Source organism: Sminthopsis crassicaudata, chromosome 3, assembly GCF_048593235.1.
Source record: "Sminthopsis crassicaudata isolate SCR6 chromosome 3, ASM4859323v1, whole genome shotgun sequence".
In the NCBI taxonomy this organism is placed as follows: Eukaryota; Metazoa; Chordata; class Mammalia; order Dasyuromorphia; family Dasyuridae; genus Sminthopsis; species Sminthopsis crassicaudata.
The window spans coordinates 433,619,548-433,640,480 of NC_133619.1; the positions used below are offsets into that span (position 1 = coordinate 433,619,548).

At 36.2% G+C, this 20,933-nt stretch overlaps 1 protein-coding gene across 1 annotated transcript in view; it reads left to right on the forward strand.

The window, feature by feature from the left end:
- The first annotated feature begins 3,819 nt into the window (after positions 1–3,819).
- The window catches only part of PDE11A (phosphodiesterase 11A), a 474,543-nt gene continuing 457,429 nt past the window's right edge, over positions 3,820–20,933 (forward strand). The window contains exon 1 of the mRNA XM_074303019.1: positions 3,820–5,140. Within this exon, the coding sequence (XP_074159120.1) occupies positions 4,235–5,140 (906 nt within the window). The 5' untranslated portion in view covers positions 3,820–4,234. The remainder of the gene's footprint in view (positions 5,141–20,933) is intronic.

Consider the following 20,933-nt stretch of genomic DNA (forward strand, 5'->3'; position numbering starts at 1 on the left):
TTAAAGCTTCTAAAGTACTTTCCATCCCTTATCTTATTTGAACTTCATAATATACTTGAAAAGTTTCCTAATAATTGCTACTAAGTAAATTTAGGATGGATTACTGTAAAAGGTATTGAAATTTTAATTACTGGAACTCTTCAGAAAAAAAAAAAAAGATGAAACAACTACTTTGGGAATATTACAGAGGGAATTCTTTTTCAGTTATGATTTGGTCTAGATGATCTTTATGCTTCCATCTAATTCTGAGATTGTGATTTTTTTTCTTGTTGAAATTTTGATCCCAAAAGAGGTAATGATAGCGCATCTAGATGGTGTAGTGGATAGAGTGCCAGGCCTGGAGTGAGGAAGACTCAACTTATTAAATCCAGACTCAGGCTTTTATAACTGTGTGACCCTGAGCAAATCCCTTAACTCTGTTTGGCCTCATATGTAAAATGAGCCGAAGGAAATGGCAAATGATTCCAATATCTTTGTCAAGAAAATCCCAAATGGGGTCACAAAGCATTGGACACTACTAGAACAATTGACCATCAAAAATATGATATATCTCCCTAAATTATGAGTTTTATCAACCTGGGTAGCTTATCAAACACATCATCATTGCTTTCTTCCTGATGACAAAAAAGAAGAATGATGATAAAAAATGAACAATATATTTTGTTAGAATAGAAAGAAAATTTAAAAATAACATTCACAAGAAGTTTTGCATTGCATTTTGTATATATTTTAGTATACATTTAGATATTCTTTTCTTTCAAAGAGATCTTATCTTAGAGGTGTGACATGTAGGGTTATCCTTTGTTCAAAGGAAAATGATATTTCTTTTTAAATTAGCAATGAAATTAGAAGTTATAGTGGAAAGGGTAGCAAATGTGAGGATTAGAAGTTGCTAGATAGTTCATTGACCTGGAGTCAGGAAGATCTAACTTTGAATCTGTCCTTAGCTATTTACTAGCTGTGTGATCCTAAACAAATCGTTTAACCTCTGTAAGCCTCAGTTTCTTCCACTATACAATAGGAACCATAGTTAGTACCTGTCTAAAAGGTTGTTGTAAGGATTAAATAAATCAATGCTGCATCACAAATATTATAAATTCTAACTATTATTATCTTGGGTCAGAGGATCAGCTCTGGTAATTGTATCACCTTGGTCAGGTTAATTCTTCTCTTCAGTAAAATTCAGTTTCTTCATCTCTAAAATAGCTGGATTGAATTAAATTTTCTCTAAGATGCCTTTGAGATCTAAGGTATCAGGCTCAGTGACTTTGCTAAACCTTCCTGGTTTCTGTCTCATACGCTCTGCTAATGCTTTTCTCTGTTAGGTCACTTTTTATTTATTCTCTATGTACTTGATATATATATATATATATATATATTTATATAAATACTGTTTCTACTAGAATGTAAGCTTCCTGAGGGCAGGGTCTCCCCCCCCCTTTTTTTTTTTAGCTTTTTCTTTGTATCCTAAGGGTTTAACCCAGTTGCAGACATATAACAAATGCCCAATAAATACTTATTTCTGAATTGTTTATCTCCCTAATATATGAGGATAAATGTAAGTATAATCATCAAAATTTTCCAGGGCAGAAAAATGTCAGAATAAGGGTAAGGAAATTACCTAGTAGCAAAATAGCAACAACAGCAGCAGCTATGACAGCCAAAGCAGTATCTTCTGAGCTCCGAAAGCTGATCTGTTTGGGTTTGATTTCATTCAAGAACCTAAGAATGAAGTGGAAATGTTAATTGAGGTACTGTCATCAATCATCCACTTATGTAAAGAGAATCCCAGGCCTTCATGTCTTCTCCATTTCTCCCATTGAAAATGAGCATTTTCCAGTGAAAATCAAATGAGAACCAGGAAAAGTTTGGAAATTTATTCTATTTAAGAGGGGATTTAGCAGACTATAGCCATCAAAATGCTATGAAATTGATTTTCCCAATCTCTCCTAGGTCTCTCATCTTACTCCTTCCCTCCACCTTTATTGATAAACAATACTATTGAGACTAAGATCTAAGGGAGAAGTTTTATCCAATTAGCTCTGTGACTGGAAATAGCTAATTGCCTTGAATATCATAAAACTTAACAATGAAAGGAACCTTAGGGAACATCTGGTCCAGTGCTTTCATGTGGCATTTGAAGAACCTGAGTCACAAAGTGGCTAAATTGGTTGTTCAATTATATAGCTAGCTAGAGTTGGGATTTGAATCTAAATCTTCTGATTTTAGACATTTCAAGAATGGCCTTTCCTCTGCACCCATCTGTTTTCTCTCCTTTCCCCCCAAAAAAACCTCAAAATATAGAGCTTTTATTCAAACAAGTGACCTTTTTTATTTTCATGTACCCAACTAATTGTCCAGAAGGAATAAATGCAGGACTTCAAAGTACTGTCAGTCAGTGGATCCCAAATTCAAGGTTCTCCTGGGCATCAATTTTGACTACTTGGAATTCTTTAGGGAGGAGCAGGGAGCAGATCAATACAATAAATACTGATTGGATCCTTACTACTTGCACAAAATTGTATATGTTTTTCCCATTTCTTGGATGTTGATCCTATTCATTCATTGGATTCATTGAAGACTGGATCACAATAATCCTGTTTCTAGGTTTTGTTTGTTTGTTTTTGTTTTTTTCCTGCCATGGAAGGTCAGAGTTGATCTGTTCCTGATGCTGGCAGCAAACATTGACTTCTCTGACATGCTCCTCCCTTCCTTGGGATTGCTAAAAATTACTGGCTATAATTAAAAAAGGAAAATTCTTTCCAAATGAGACACCTAACTATGCAGAGAAAAGCCAGGTTCATGGAACTTCCAGGCTGGAGAAAGACTAATCGAATTCATTACATAAAAGCCCTAGAAATTCACAGGGCAAGAAAGCACATCTGACTGTGGACTTGGGGATGAAATGGAAAGAGTACAAGGCAAGTCACTCATGAAGGAAGAAGAAACAGAAATATAGAGGCTTTTTTGGGGAAAACCCCACCTGCCCTCTTTCTCTTCCTCCTTTCCTCCTTCTCTCTCCACGCCCAGCTCTCCAGGTCAGTGAGTATATTAACCTACCTAGAAGTAAGTTCCTCCTAATGGGTTTACCTGGTAAATGCTGTTTCCCTTTTACTTCAAAGTAAATAAATGTCTACAAGCTACACAGAACAGCTTGCACAAAGAACTTTATCTGCTACTTTGGGGAAAATTTAATACGATTAATATTTCTTGAGTTCTCTGGAGGTACACGATACCATTACGCAGTACTCTAATGTAGCAAGTGAATAATCTCTAATCACCCGCTCCATCCTCTGCCCCTCTCCAAAGCCAAACCAAAACAAAAAATAGCCCTACCTCTCCTTGTTCATCTTCATCTCCAGGGGAACTAACCTCTGGGTTCTGATTTCCTTGTGAAACACAAACACTTCCTCTTAAGGTCCCAGCTGTGGTCCTTCTGGGATCCTTGCCAACAAATGCCGCTAAAGAACCCGTGAGGAGTGGGGGAGGAAAGGAGACGAGAGGGGGGGGGGCTGCAAAAGGCGAGGAGAGGAGGAGAAGAGAGAAGAATAAGACTCTTCTTTCCTCCTCTCCTAATTCCATTCCGAGTGGAAAGTCCACCCCGATCCTCCTGGCTTTTGCCTCGTGAATACTGATTCCCTTCCGTGGAGCGACAGCCTGCCATAGTCTCTGGCTGTTGAGCTCTTCACCCTTCTCACACTCTTGCTCCCTCCCTCCAGTCCCTGTCCCTGACTCAGGGGCGTGTCTTTCTTCCCCTCCCCTCCCCTCTTCCCTCCCCACCTCCCAACCATCCAGGCATCAGTTCCCTTACAGCTTTCACCGTGGTCCACTCATCGATTTCGGCAAGAGCAAAAGCAGAAGCAAGGACAGCAGCAGCAGCAGCAAACTAGCTAACTCCGCACTTTTTCCCCTTTTTAAAAAAAGATTAGAAACAAACAGCACTTGCGGCAACAGCACGGCTCTGGGCACCTGTGAGTCCTGTGCCCAGAGCACAGTGGAAGAAGGACTAACGGGGGAACCTATGCGACCCACCCTTTGAGCTGGAGGAAGGCGAGGAAATCTGCCTGCTGGGATTCCTCTGCCCCACATGACCCACGAGCTGGCAAAGGAGGGTCTTGCTTGAGTTTGTGGTGTTTGATTGGGGTAGAATATGGGGAGGCAAAGAGTTGACTGGCAGTAGGTAAAAATTTGTGCTCAGGTGTTTAGAGAGGTGTCTGCAATCATAGCTGGGACAATGTCAGCTCCTTGCCTGGACTTTGGGGAGGTGGAAAGTTTCCTGGACAGGCACCCAGAGCTTTTTGAAGACTATTTGATGAGGAAGGGGAGGCAGGAGCTGGTGCAGAAGTGGTTGAAGAAGCATGGGCAAAACCAGAGGGTCTCAACTCCAGGACACTTTCCTTCAGAGGCCAGGACCCCAGAGAGCAGTGCTGCTGCTGCTGCTGGTAATTGTAGTGTCACTGTCCAGCAGGGGTCTTCGAACAGTCAGCCCATTCCAGGAGTGGGAGATGGTGGCAATGTCCCCATGAGTCCCAACTGGGCCAGTAGCCGTGGTGATGGAGGCCTACAGCGGAGGGCTTCTCAGAAAGAATTGAGAAAGAGCTTTGCCAGGTCCAAAGCCATCCATGTGAATAGGACTTATGATGAGCAAGTCACATCCAGGGCCCAAGAACCACTGAGCAGTGTGAGGCGGAGGGCCCTGCTTCGAAAGGCTAGCTCTCTGCCTCCAACTACTGCCCACATTCTCAGTGCCCTTCTGGAGTCTCGGGTCAACTTACCCCAATATCCCCCGACAGCCATTGACTACAAGTGCCATCTCAAGCAGCACAATGAACGACAATTCTTCCTGGAGCTGGTCAAGGAGATTTCCAATGACCTGGATCTCACCAGTCTCAGCTACAAAATCCTCATCTTTGTCTGCCTCATGGTGGATGCTGACCGATGCTCCCTGTTCTTGGTGGAGGGGACAGCCTCAGGCAAGAAAAGCCTGGTCTCTAAATTCTTTGATGTACATGCTGGGACCCCATTTCTTCCTTGTAGCAGCACTGAGAACTCTAATGAAGTGCAGGTGCCTTGGGGAAAAGGCATCATTGGCTACGTTGGGGAACATGGGGAGATAGTCAACATTCCTGATGCTTACAAGGTAGGACCATTTCAATGTCCTAGCTAAACTCCCCCTTTCAGGAGCCACTGAAGACTTTCCAATTGAATATCCTTCAGTACTTTGAATGTAGAAAAAGCCATATCCAATATGAAACTTGTTATATGAAGTCCTCTGTGTGCTTCCATGAATCAGAATTTATCTACTACAACTCTTAACATACCTAGGTATTTTCCAATATACAGTGGTTTACTGGGAACCCAAGACTCTGAGAGCTATGTAGATATTTCTGTTTTTTAAAAAAATGCCAGTATGTATTTGAGATGACCAAGATAAAAAAAAAAAGAATCCAGTCCTAATATATATTTAATTTTTACATCTTTTAGAAACCTAATGTTAATGCAAAGAAAACAACCACTTTAGACACTTTATTGTCCATTAACTTCAATGTACTTTGTAGTTTCTTAGTTTAGTGTCTGGTAAAGTGCTCAAATTACAGCTTACCCCTATTAAGGAGCAGTCAGTAATTTTTAGGTGACTTTTCATTGTCCAAGGAGGTTATTTACCTCTTCTGTTTATATTGACCCTCTTTTGTGATTTTTGTTCAAATATGTAGTTTTCATGCTTTTTGTAGCATAAAGTTGGCAATATTTTTTGTTTGTAGTCTTCAGATAGCTTGGTGATAAAGATCTAATAATCACTTTACTGATATACTTGTAAAATGCTGCACTGACAAAAAAGGAAGAGAAAAACAAGAATGAAGCCAGAGAAAGTATTGGCGAATTTTAAATTGGCAAGTCATATTAAATTGTAGTCTTAGAGAGCTTCCCTGGGACATTAAGACAGAGGTTAAGTCACTGATCTGTGGTCATATTCATCCTGTCTCTCAGGCCAGTGTTACTTTAACCTCTGCCTCTATGCTCTTTTAATAGCTATGTTAATCATGCTTCTAATTTAGAAAATTATTATGAGAATGACTTAAAAAACTGTAAAACACTATATAAATGTGAATTATTCTTGACTGCTGAGTTTTGACCAATTAGACTCAGAAGAAAAAACTCAGTAATTAACATTTCAGAGTATGTGTTTAACTTATTTTTAACTTCTAATTAGCAGGATAATTAACTTAGTAAGCATGCTTTATATTTGTGAGAAGACTTAAAGTGATAACTGGATTTAAAGGTAAACTCCTGGGAAAAAGATGACTTTCAAATGCTCATAGAGTTGGGAAGGGGAAAACATGTACTGTGAAGTCACTTTTGTGATTGTTTAGTCATTTTTCAGTAGTGTCTGACTCTTGATGATCCCATTGGAGTTTTCTTAGCAAAGCTAGTGGAGTGATTTGCTATTTTCTTCTCCAACTCATTTTCAGAAGAGGAAACTGAGGCAAACAGGGGTAAAGGCCTTGTCCAGACTTACATAACTAAGGTCTGAAGCTAGATTTGAACACAGAAAGATGAGTCTTTCTGACTCCAGGTCTAGCACTCTATCCACTATGCCATCTAGCTGCCCCCGTGGTCACTAGCTATTTTTATTTTTATTTTTTTACAATAGTGATTCAAGCTTTGGTACCCAAGTGCCAAGGCTTTGAAAACCGAGCACTTATAATTCATTCAGTGTTCATTGACTAAAAATGCTAATGTTGTATATAATTTTCCATGAATTTTTAGGATTCACAAGAAATGCAAATATACTTCCTTGGTCATGAAAGCTTTGTAGGCATTCTGTGAACTAGTCTTCTAGCTGTCCCTTTCAGGTACATATAGGTCTAGTACTCATTTAACCAGAATGGATTTTCAGAGTTGTAAAGAAATATAAAAAAATAAATTTAACATCATCTGAAAGATTACAATACAGAACAATTTCCATTATGCTGTGCCCTTACTTTACAGATCTATTATGTCATAGTCTGTCCACCCAAAACATCAGTTTTATTAACAATTTGTCAGTAACAAACTTAGTTTGATAGATACCATGGCAGAGGTTAGAGAGCAGGCCAGTAGTGGAATAAGGAAGACCTGGGTTAATAGGTAAAGATAAGCAGAATGTTAGGTAGGCCTAGGGATACTGGCACATTTGCTTCATGACCTAATTAGGTCCAGATCTAGTCATGATGCTGATATATAATATCTAAACTTAGAGCTTCCTGCCGCCAGGGCTGGTGCTCTAACCACTATACAACCTAGCTGCCTTTCAGACATATCTACATGACTTTGGGCAAATCAATTAATATTTCAGAGCTCCCTGGCAGTTCCCTAGGATTCTAAATTATAGGTTGACTTGCTAACCTTTTTAGTGTAAGGAATCTCCATACTAAGAGTTCCCTACACTGAGAATAACTAAGGTCCAAAACATAAAATAAAGATGAGCATATCTTTCTTCATTTTCTTCTCTGAGGAAAAATCAAATGATTTCACATGATGGTAAAATGTTCTGGGAAATGTTATTTTGATTCAACAAGTGTGTACTATGGTAGAGTTCTAAATATAACTTCAGAGTTCCTATCACATAAAATTTTATAGAATCTTTCATGTATCCATGAGAAGTAGAGATTCAATCTCTACTTTTCTATTGCTAATATTTTCCCTAAGTTCCCTTGTTTACTTGGTTTGTTTTTAGCAGTCTTAAAAATTACATCCAGCTGTGCAAGACAAATTGTTGATGTTGTTGTTGAGTCATTTTTGTTTTATTGGCGAAAATACTAACTGATTTTCCATTTCCCTCTCCAGATCATTTGACAGATGAGGAAACTGAGGCAAATAGGGTTAAGTAACTAACTAGTAAAGTGACTAGCCCATAGTTATACAGTTAGAAAGTGATTTGAACTCACAAAGATGAGCCTTTTTGACTCTGGGCCCAGCCCTCTATCCACTGTATTACCTAGCTATCCAACAATTGAGGTCAAACATCAAAACTGGCAACCTATTTTCCCTATTTCTTTCTTTGCTTTTTTTTTTTTTTTAAATTCCTTTCTGATGGAACTTCTATTTTTGTCCTCCTTGTTTCTTAGTGGTCTCCTTTATTTACTGATACAATCTAATTCTTTTTTTTTTTAAGCTCTTAAAACTGCACTAACACTTTAGGGACAATATTGGTGAGTAGAGGAGGAAGGAGGGGAAAAATGAAGGAGGGGGATTTAATATGTATGGGAATGCCTGCCATCTAGGGGAGGGGGTGGAGGGAAGGAGGGGAAAAATTCAGAACAGAAGGGAGTACAAGGGTAATGTTGTTAAAAAAAAATTACCTATGCATATGTACTGTCAAAAAAAAGTTATAATTATAAAAATTAATTTAAAAAATGTAATTGGGAAATTTTAACAAAACAAATAAAAATAAAATCAAATATAAAAAAAAAGTGAAGGAGGGGGAAATATAGAGAGGAGACTTTCAAAATTTGAAAGAAAAAACAAAAAACCAACACTGAGGTAAATACTGATTGCAGAATAAAAAGGAGATGGAATGAGAACCACTAAAACCCTGAAGTTAATTCTGCCCTTTAGAAGAAACCCTTTAGGTTTCTTCCCATACTTAGGCTAATACTTAGGAGCCCAGGAAAACAAAGAGGAAAGAACACAGTATGAGTACTATTTACTGGATAAAAATTTGATTGTACGGACAGCTAGATGGCACAGTGGATAGAGTGCTGGCCCTGTAGTCAGGAGGACTTGAGTTCAAATCTAGCCTCAGACACTTAACACTTCCTAGCTGTGTGACCCTGGGCAAGTCACTTAATTGAAATTGCCTCAGGAAAAAAAAAAGAATTAGATTGTATCAGTAAATAAAGGAGACCACTAAGAAACAAGGAGGACAAAAGCTTATGTTTAGGAAGATCAAGGTTTTTATGTTTCTGAAGAAGGTAAATTTTTTTTCTTGCCATTTAATTTTTTGTTACTGGCTGGTGAATTTCAATATTAAATTCTATGATAATTAGAATTTTTCTTCTCTTGAGTAGAAGGTGGAAGTAGAGAAGAAAGGGTAAGCAGAAATAAATAAATCAACAATCAATTTATTAAGTATCTACATATGCTGCAGGCAATGTACTAGGCACTCAATACATAAAAATAAAAACAAATTAATCTCTGCCCTCACAAAATATGATTATTCTAATAGAAATGAAAAAAAAAGGAACAAACCTTTATTAGGCACCTACAGTGTACTATGCACATTCCAAATATTATTTCATTTGATCTTCATAACTCCAAGAAATAGGTACTATATTGGTCCTTATTTTACTAGTAAGAAAACTTACTTTACTAATGAGTCAGAGAGATTAAGTGACTTACCCAAGGCCACACAACTATTAAATGTCTGAGGTGATATTTGAAATCAGGTCTCTGACTCCAGATTCAGAGCTCCATCCTTTGCCACACTTAATTATTAAGATGATTAGAGAGAACCAACATAAACAAAAATAAGAAATGAAAAATAATATAAGCCAAATACAAAATAAATCCAAGAGAACACTTGAAACTATAGGTAATAATAATAGGAGTGAGCAGCAAGAGGCTCTGTTTTTGATGAGTTAACACTTGAACTGAGTTTAAGGGATGCTAGGGGACAGATCTGAGAGATGATATTGATAATACAATACATAAAATACAAACATAAAACAAATATATGAACAAATTAACTTATGGAGAAATAACAAAACAAGCATAACTCAAATATTCCATAGTCAAAATCATGTGTAACAATAAACTTATGCAATTCCCCTATGGATGAGGGGAAAATAATTCTTGAGTATTCAAGCAAAAGAAAGGATTGCAGAAGATAAAATGAGCAATTTTGACTATGTAAAACTAAAAATCTAAGGCAATAGATATCAGAAGGGAAGAAGATAAGGGAGAAAAAAAATCTTTGCAACTAGTTTCTCAGGTAAAGATCTTATTTCCAATATATATGGAACCGATTAAATTCATAAGACTAAGCGCCATTTCCCAGCAGGCCTATGATAAAAGGATACAAACAGGCACTTTCCAAAGGAAGAAATCTCAATCACTAATAATTAGAGAAAAGCAAATTAAAGCAATTTTGAGGTTCTACCTTATGCCTGTCAGATTGGCAAAGATGAGAAAAGAAGAAAATGACAATGTTGGAAAAATAATTGTGGGAAAACATATAATAGGGGATCTGTGAATCAGTTTAGCCATTCTATAAAGCAATTCGTAATCATGTTCCTAAATTCAATAAACTGTACATACCCTTTGTTCCAGCAACACCACTGGTTATTATCACACAAGGACTTTGTATTATGATACAAAGAGCTAAAAGAAAGGTGGAAAAAAAATCTATATAAACAAAAATGTTTATTGCAACTCTTTTCATGGTATCCCAAAATCAGAAAATAAAGGAATATCCTTCTATTAGAGAAAAGCTAAATAAATTGTGGCATATAAATTCAAAGGAATATTCTTGTACCATGAGAAATGGTACCCTGAGAAATTTAGAGGAAATCAGAACACCTTTCTGAAGTAAGCAGAAACAACAAAACAATTTATACAATAATACATCATTATTGAGAAAAACAACTTTGAAAGATTTGAAAGAATTCTGATTATTGTAATGATAAATCATGAGTCCAAAAAGAATAAAGATGAAACATAACATTCATCTCCTGCCAGAGAGGTGATAAATTTAAAATGCAGAAAGTGATACAAATTTTTGGACAAAATTTAGACATTTTTTTCATGGACTATGCAAATATGTGTTGCAGGATTTATTTTTCATTTTTGATTTTTTTTTCTAATTTGCTCAGTGCAGTATGGCAGAAACTAGATATTGACCAATATCTCATACTTTGTACCAAGATAAGGTCGAAATGGGCACATGATTTAGATATAAAAGGGGCAGCTAGATGGCTGGATCTGAGTTCAAATTTGACCACAGGCTTAATATGTCCTAGCTGTGTGACCCTAGGCAAGTCACTTAACCCCAATTGCCTCAGCTAAAATAAAAATAAAAACATTTAAATATAAAGGCTGAATTTATAAGAAGAACATATAATAGCTTACCTGTCAGATCTATGGAGAAAGGAAGAATTTAGGGACAAACAAAAGATAGACAGCATTATGAAATTTAAAATGGGTAATTTTGATTATGTAAAATTAAAATTTTTGCACAAACAAAACCAATTAAATCAAAATTAGAAGGAAAATGGAAAAGTGGGGAAAATTTTTACAGCAAGTATCTCTGATAAAGCCTAATTTCTCAAATATATACAAAACAGAATTAAATTTATAATAATAAGTCATTCCCCAATTGGTAATTGAACAAAAGGTATGAAAAGGCAGTTTTCTGACAATCAAAGCTATTTACAATCTTGTGAAAAAATGCTCTAAATTACAACTGATTAGAAAAATGCAAATTAGAACAACTCTGAGGCACTACTTCATATCTATTAGATTGGCTAATATGACAAAAAAAGAGGAAAATTATAAATATTGGAGGGGATGTAAGAAAAACTGGGACACTAATGTACTGTTGGTAGAGTTGTGAACTATCCAACCATTCTGAAAAGCAATTTGGAACTATACCCAAAGGAATATAAAGCTGGGCATAACCTTTGATCCAGTCATACCACTATTAGGCCTATATTCTATAGAGATTTTTTTAAATGGTAGAAGAAAGAATCTGTCTGCACAAAAATATTTTAGTTGCTCTTTTTGTGATGGCTAAGAATTGGAAATTGAGGGAATGCCTATTAATTGGGGAATGGCTGAAAAAGTTTTAGATCTGTGATTGTGATGGAATATTATGGTGTTATAAGTAATGGCAAGTAGAATGATTTTAGAAAAATCTGGAAAACTCACATGAACTCATATAAAGTGAAGGGAGAAAATTCAGGAGAATATTGTACACAACAATAACAATATTTTGTGTTGAAAAATTGTGAATGACAGTTATTCTCAGCAATATATTAATCCAATATGATTCCAAAGGATCTGCCTCCAGAGAAAGAACTGATATAGTTTGAATATAAACTGAAGCATACTTCCTCCCCCTTTCTTCCTTGCTTTTGAGTTTTCTTGCACAAAATGACTAATATGAAAATGTTTTACATGATCACATATGTATAACGTATATCAGGTTGCTTACTATCTCCAGGAGGGGAAAGAGAAGAGAGGGAAGGATAGAATTTTGAGCTTAAAACTGAAAAAAGAAAGGGAATGTTAAAATTGTTTTTACATGTAATTAAGAAAAAATAAAATATTTTAGAAAATAAAATAAAATTTGCTTAGTAAACAGATAGTAGATGGGAAATATTAATAAAATATTTTCAGTAGATGGGAAATATTAATAAAATGTTTTTCAGTAATAGAAATAATTATTATAAAAAATTTAAAATGTTTAAAGGGGCAGGGGCAGCACTGGGTTAGTTTGACTAGAGCATAGGACACATGAAAAGAAGCCATATGCAATCAGTTCAGAAAGGTAGGCTGGAGTCAGATTGTGAAGCATTTTTTTTGCACCCCAGACAGACAGTATATTTTATTCTAGAGACTGGATGAAGTACTAGAGCTTCTTGAGCAGGGGAGGGAGATAGCCAGACCAATCAGTTAAGGATATTCCTTTGGTAGATGTGGGGAGGGTGAGTTGAAAAGCTCATAGTCTTGAAGCAAGGAGACTTCTTTGAGGATGAGGATATTGCAGCAGTTCAGGCGAAAGACAGTCAGGGCCAGAACTAGACTAGTGGCTTATGTGAATGGAGAGAAGGTCATGAATTAGTAAGATGTTGTGCAGGTAGTACTGACCAAATCTGGCAACTATTTGGATATAAAGAGAGGTTGAAGCATTGGGGATAATTTTGAAATTGAAAGCACTTAAAAATTTAATAGGTTAACTATCAATTTATTATTTTGCATTTTAGGCTAATCATTTTAGCGTTTGCTTTTAGTGACTAAGTGAATCTTGAGGAAGAAAACACTCAAGGTTTTATTGTTAAACAATAATCCTTCTGATCTCTAATAAGCAGTTGGGGATAGTGGATAGAACTCTTGATTTAAATGTAGAACATTTATATTGGAATACCACCTATAATACTTATTTGATATGAACAGTGGAGATCCAACCTCTCAGAGTCTCAGTTTCATCATCTGTGGAATAGAATGACATGCTCTATCTCTTAGGTCTAGCAAATTTGAATCTTCACCTATTCAGATCCCTTTTATTTTTACAAATGAGCAAACTGAGGTTCAGAGAGTTTTGGTCCAGATGCTGGGTAAGTGTCCCACAGACAGCAAATGGCAGAGCTGAGTATCAGGCACAGCTCTTATTTCAGAACCAGCATCTGCCATTTATTGGACCACTGGAGTGTTAGGAGAGTATACTATGCATCTTTGAGGGTTCTAGAAATGGGAGCGAAAAGATTTTGAGCTAAATAGTTTTGAAATGATAAACTTAAGAGGATCAACTTTAAAAAACAAGCAACTTTTCCCAATTACCTACCATGCTCAGCTTTAACCTTACAAGCAAAAAAGATTATATAACATAACAAATCCTAATCTATAAATGAGCCATCGTATTTGTTGTTGTTAAGCATATTCAGAGTGGCCACCATATGTCTATTTATCAGCCTATCTGCTTATCCGGTTATTTTCCCATTCCTCCATCTTCCCTCCTTCCTTCCTTCCCTCCTTCCTTCCTTCCTTCCTTCCTTCCTTCCTTCCTTCCTTCCTTCCTTCCTTCCTTCCTTCCTTCCTTCCTTCCTTCCTTCCTTCCTTCCTTCCTTCCTTCCTTCCTTCCTTCCTTCCTTCCTTCCTTCCTTCCTTCCTTCCTTCCTTCCTTCTTTCCTTCCTTCCTTCCTTCCTTCCTTCCTTCCTTCCTTCCTTCCTTCCTTCCTTCCTTCCTTCCTTCCTTCCTTCCTTCCTTCCTTCCTCTCTTCCTTCCTTCCTTCCTTCCTTCCTTCCTTCCTTCCTTCCTTCCTTCCTTCCTTCCTTCCTTCCTTCCTTCCTTCCTTCCTTCCTTCCTTCCTTCCTTCCTTCCTTCCTTTCTTTCTCCTACCTATCCCTTCATTTATTTATCTATCATATATTTATCTGCATATTCACTTATTCCTTCATCCATTTATCTATCTATCTATCTATCTATCTATCTATCTATCTATCTATCTATCTATCTAGGCTCACAGTTAACAACAAAGAAGAGGTGTTTTCCATGCCTTAATAAAAAAAATGCCCTAAAGAAGTTCAACATGATGTAAGCATGTTTAGAGTGACAGATGTTCCCTTTCAGGGTACTCTTAGCATTCAGAACACTTTAAACATTAATAAAAAGCACTTTACTTTTTTTTTTTTTTTTTTTTTTTTGCTAGTGTTGTTAATGATGATACAGGTGCTTGAAAGGCTTTGAATTTGAAAAACATAGTCAAGCTGTTTTGTTGGGTGAGCTGAGACAGATGACGGAAACACAGGTGTGTGAGGCTTTAAGCAAACCGGATGTTTGCATAACATTCATTCATTCCTTTCGTGAATTTATTCATTCAACAAATATTTATTGAGTGCCTACTATGTGTAAAACATGTGTCATGAATTAGAGAAAAGTTCCTAGAAGTGATTTTGAAGAAGGATTTCAGTAAACAAGAGAGGAAGCCATTCCAGGGGACCAGAAGGCCATTCCAGATAGAAAGAATAACATGGGCCAAGATGCAGAAGTGGAAAAGCATGGGGAATATTCAGGGAACTCCCAGTAATTCAGTTTGTCTGGAGCATATGATGGATATAGACATAAAAAAGATAATAAGAATAAAAAGGAAGTTGAGGGTCAGATTACAGAGGGTTTTAAATTACAGGCTTAGGACTTTGGGTTTTCTTTAGCAGGAAATCCGGATGCACTGAAAACTTTTTGAGTATAACGAAGGAATGGGCTACTTGAGCAAGCGGTAGATTCCTCTTTCTTGGAGATGTTCAAGCAAAGGCTGTGTGTTCAATTGTTAGGAATATCATAGTGGGGAAGCGTTTTGTGCATGGGTTAGAGTAGATGGCTTCTTAGGGCTCTTCTAACACTCAAATTCTATGATATTCTTTCATGATTTCAAGCCTGTATGACTATAATAATTTCATTTACAAATATTGGGAAGTGAGGATAAAGAGATGATTTGAGGGAGAGTAGGTGATTGCAATTTTGGACATGTTGAGTTTTAGGTGCTAGTGGGGCATTTGGGTAGAAACTTTTAGCAAGTAGAACATTAGCTTGAAAGAATGTGGGGACCGGATCTGTGGATTTGGGAATTGTTTACACAATGATTTGAAGCCATTAGCTTGGATGAGATTCTCAAGAAAAGAGGGCAGATGTTAAATCTTTGATGAACACCTATCTTTAGTTAATTAAAAGGACAAATCAGGCAAGAGACAAGTGAAGAGAATAAAGATATTGTTGGGTCTAGAAATCAAAAGGTTGAACAAGTGAATGGCCTGTGCTGGCAAATGCTTAGAAAGATCAAGAATGGCAAATCATTGGCTCTGGTGATTACATAGTCACTGGTGATTTCCAGAAAAGAGTTTTCAGTTAAATGGGAATAAATTTTTTATATTATAAAAAATTAGTTTCCAGATACTTTCCTTAAATATTGATCTTCCTTAGTTTTGTCAATGTTATTTTTCTCTTAGCCTTCTTCTCATTTTAAGTGGTTTATAGGTTATCAATGACTTGCCCAAGTGATTGGATAATAGAAATACTCAGAGTTGAGTTCTTATGAACCAAAGAAATAATATCATTTTTGAAATTATGTAAGTTGCTAAATTCAGGTGTGTATTTTTTTTGTTATCTAAATTTCAGTGCCTTGTGCAGGAGCTATCATAATCCTGCTTTTAGTTATTGCTCTGGCTAACTTATTCCTTCCTCCTTATTCCTTAAATCTTTCATAATGACATCATGAGTTGCTGAGTCCTCAAATTCATTACTTGTAACCAAGCCACTAGTAATTTAGCCTTACCTCATCGAACTTATTAGGATCGATGCTGAAATTTCAGACTACAACCTCTTTCTAGGTTCATACTTAAAACCTTTCCAGCCTGACAGGATGTAACTATACACCTCTGGCATAAGTCTTTGATAACTTAGAGTCATCTCCATGCTAAAACTTAGCATTGAAGTAGGACTTTAGTTGAGGGTTACATGGATGTTTTATAGCAAAGTGACATTTTCCTTTTTAAAATCTATGACATTTTCCTTTTTAAAATCTGTGAACTGTTTAAGCCCAGAGGTAACAAATTTTGTATAGTTTATTCACCTATTCATTCACCTATTATGAAATCGAGCTGTTTCTTTTTAAGAAATGATGCTTATGTTTATAGCCTTTGGTTCACAAACTTTCTCTCTTCCCCAACTCCTGCCCTCATACATGGGGACTTCAGTGTAAATGTTATCTCTTCCTAAGTTGTTCAGTTTTTCAATCTCCTCACTTCCCAAAACCTACTCCCCAAATGGTCATACCCTTGATCTTGTTGGTATGACCCACAAATATACACCTCCATGTTCAAGAATTCTGAAATGTCCATTTCTGACTATAATTTGTTGACTTTTTGATGTCTCCCTCTGCCACTTCATTGCAAACATTACTCTTCATCAATATGGTGACCTCTAATTGCACTAATCACTCTCTCCTCTTTTTCCTTTCTTCACCTTCTTGTGTATTAGCTCAACTCTTCTATTGAGCCTCTGGCCACCTTATCTTATCATCAGTTGTGCCGTACCAAAACTTGGCATTTGATAACTATTAGGATTTTCAATGTCTCTATGTTTACACTGATTGTCTTTCATATCTATAATGCATTTCTTCTACTTAGAACCTCTGACTTCTTTTAAGAGTCAGTTTAGACACTGCCTTTTACATGAAGCCTTTTTTAGTCCTCTAAGCTCCTTACTTATTTGCTTTTTATATCTTTTGAACCTTTTTTTTCTGATTTTGTTTATATCTTTTGAACCTTTTTTTTCTGATTTTGTTCAAATCTTTTTTATATAAATCTTCCATGTTTCTTTAAATTCTTGATATTTGTAATTTTTAAGGCATAGTAATATTTCATATTACTCAATGCCACAATTTGTCTAGTCATTCCTTAATACCCACATACCCACATTGCTTCCTTTTTTTGTTACTGTAAAATTGCTGCTATTGAGATTCTGAGTAACGAGGTAGGGTTAGCAAAGAGTTTGAAGTATACTAAAATTATTCCCTGACGCAAGCAGGAAAGTACACTGATGGAGAAGCCTTCCACTCCCACCCCTATGAAGGTGTTGTGTAACCCCATCTTACTGTATTTAATCAGAAAGCCAAGTTATGTCAAACTCCCAAGATTAATTTTTCTCTATAAATCAGTCCATGGCCCATTCCATCTTTGCTGAATCCCTTTTGGGTTAGTCCACTGTGATGTTCTGCCTTGTGATATCTTTCTTCTCATCCCTTCTCCACGTCTCATAGTGTCTTTCATCTTATCCCTCCATCATACCTCTGGGAGTCTTACTCTTTTTTTATAGCTAATTAACTTTTTTAAGGTATTAAATTCCTCTATGGATTTAGTCTGCTAGTCAATGGCGTATTTCTACCTCATGGCATATTACCTTTCTCCTGGTTAACTGGGAGTTCTACTTGGGAATTTGTATTTTCCATTGTTAATGATTAAAACCCATTTCCTGATTAACTATATGCTCTCCCAAACTATTTCATATTTAGCACTCTTAGTGCCGATTGTATCTCTTCATTTTTGTCTCTTACCTCTTCTCCTAAATAAACCTACTTTTTATCAACAGAAAGGTCATTGTGAATTCTTCATATGACTGAACCCTAACATTTGATGCCAATTGTTCTTCTAAATCTCATTATTTGGAACTGTGCTCCAAATACATCACTGTTATGACTATTTTGCCACATATATAAATTGTCTTCCAGTCTTTGGCCATTTGGGATATATGGGATAGGATCACTGAATAAAAGAAAATGGATTCAAAAGTTATGAAAAATTATAGATTTTTTTAAAAAAAAGCTTCGTTAGAAATTATTCTGTCTGATGTCAATTGCAGTTTCTATAAGTTGAAGATTCTCAGATTAGAATGTTGAATTTCTTGGGAAATGACAAGTCCTTGTGATTTGATATGTCACTTTCCTGTTCAGGCTTCATTTTCTCCCTCTTGCCTCTAGAAAAAAATACAGACTCTGATGTTAATCCCTTCACAGTCTGGAGCCACCCTATCTTTCTTTTCAGACTGATTTCACATCACATCATTCACCCTCACACCTTGTATGCTGTAGGCAAATTGGTCTATTTGATATGTTTCCTAAACATACATGATTATGTAGTTCTTGCTGGACATTTGCACAGGCTTTCTGCCATGCTTGGAATGCTCTTGCATCCTCCTTCTACCTCTCAAATGTCCTTGCTCACCTTAAGGCTTATCTCAAGTGTTCTTTAACTATATGAGACTTTCTTGATCTGCCAGTCCTTAGTTTTTTCTGCGTTTAATTTTGCTGAAATTTCACTGATTTATGTGTGACAAATTGTTTCCCTCAAGTAGAAGGTAAGTTCTTGAAAAACTTTGTATCTTCAGATTTAGTTGGGCAAACTTATCTTTCTGAATTCAAATCTGCCTTCAGACACTTAGTAGGGATGGGTTTGTTATGAAGATCAAGGGAGATAATATTTGTAAAACTGTTAGCAAGGCCTGACATGTTCACATGTTAGGATTTAGATCCTCCCCCTAAATTATCAATGAGTTTGAGGCCCATAAATTATTCTTAATCTGGTTTAGCCCAGATTTCTTTTCTTTTCTTTTCTTTTCTTTTTTTTCTTTTTTCTTGTAGATGGATTTGTGGTCAGATTTGCTCCAGATTTGCTGGAGAATAGTCAGCAGATTCTTTACTAAGTACTTTTCTCCCTTCTGGTTACTTAAGTTATTACTATATACTTCAAAGATTATTTCACTGAGTTTCTGTTCTTTTACAGATGTAGTCTAAATGATTAGAAATTGATATATCTTTGAAATTTGATTTAGGATTTGGTTAGCAGTAAATTTATCAGTTCCAAAAACTAAGATTCCATAAAGGAATTAGACAAAATTTTCCCTCATCTTTGTGATATATTCTAACTAGTCCTGATTTTCAAAACAGGGATGAGAATAGAGTTTGCAATGAAAGGTCAGTGAGTTTGATTCTGAATATGTTATTAAAGATATTGTTAGTGTAAATTTATAAATTTATAAAACGAGATCTCAAAGAGGCAGCAAACTTCTTGACAGGGTTACTAAACTAGTATGATAGGAAATGTTGAAGGTTATAGCTTAGCTAGATTTAACAAAAATGAGAATGTTATATTATTCTGTTAAATAGATGTCATCTAAAAACCTCCATTTTTTCTTATCATCCTCTAAAGCTATCTTTGCATATCCCTTCTCCTCTTCTCAGCCAAACTTCTACAAAAAACTGTCCACATTTGTCACTTACACTTCTTCCCTTCTCACTCATTTCTCAGACCTACTACAATCTGGCATCCCATTTTATCACTCAATTAAAACCATCTCTCCAAAATTACCAATGATTTCTTCCTTGTCAAATCTAATGGGTTTTTCTCAGCCTTCATTCTTTTGGACCTCTATGTGTCATTTGACACTTCTGACTCTTGTCTTCTGGACATGCTCTCTCCTCTTTCTTTCTTTCTTTCTTTCTTTCTTTCTTTCTTTCTTTCTTTCTTTCTTTCTTTCTTTCTTTCTTTCTTTCTTTCTTTCTTTCTTTCTTTCTTTCTTTCTTTCTTTCTTTCTTTCTTCCTTCCTTCCTTCCTTCCTTCCTTCCTTCCTTCTTCCTTCCTTCCTTCCTTCCTTCCTTCCTTCCTTCCTTCCTTCCTTCCTTCCTTCCTTCCTTCCTTCCTTCCTTCCTTCCTTCCTTCCTTCCTTCCTTCCTTCCTTCCTTCCTTCCTTCCTTCTTCTTTCTTTCTTTCTTTCTTTCTTTTCTTTCTTTCTTTCTTTCTTTCTTTCTTTCTTTCTTTCTTTCTTTCTTTCTTTCTTTCTTTTCTTTCTTTCTTTCTTTCTTTCTTTCTTTCTTTCTTTCTTTCTTTCTTTCTTTCTTTCTTTCTTTCTTTCCACTGTTTTCTCATGGTTCTCCTCTCAAATGGCCATTCTTTCTCAATCTCCTTTACTGTCCCAAGCTCCATTTGTGGTTGTATTCCAGGGCTCTGCCTGGTCTCCCAAAATCTCTCTAGTTTCCCACTTTTGATGGAACTCATTAAGGACCATAGATTTAATTGTCATTTCATATATATATATATATATATATATATATATGTATGTATATACATACACATATATCTACATTCATTGATCTACAGCCATACAAAGAGTAGCTAAACCAACCTAACTCAAACAGCAATAGATAAGTCTACTATCACCTCCACTATCTTGACTACTATTTCTCCTTAGACCTTGATGGAGATAGCTCAGGGCTCTGAGCTATCTTGGGAGGAGTCTTGGGAATAGCAGTGTTTCCAGCCATTATCCTAGGAAACAACCCTCTGGCAATGTAGTCTGGCAACTGCTTCTATAGTTGGCTATAGCCACAGCTACTGAAGACCCAGAAAAGAGAACTCTCTCTAGCACCATCAAATGGTTCAATATCAGAAACTGATGTGATTTTATCAGTGGGAATGACAGTAAAGAAGAATCATTAATATCCGTGCAGCTAAATGGCACAGTAGATAGACTAAAGTGAGGAAGATTTGTCTTCCTGTGTGCAAATCTGGCATCAGAGACTTAATAGCTGTGTGACCCTGGGAAGTCACTTAACTCTCTTTGCCTCAGTTTTCTCACCTGCAAAATAATATAGAAAAGGAAATTGCAAAACATTCCAGTATCTTTG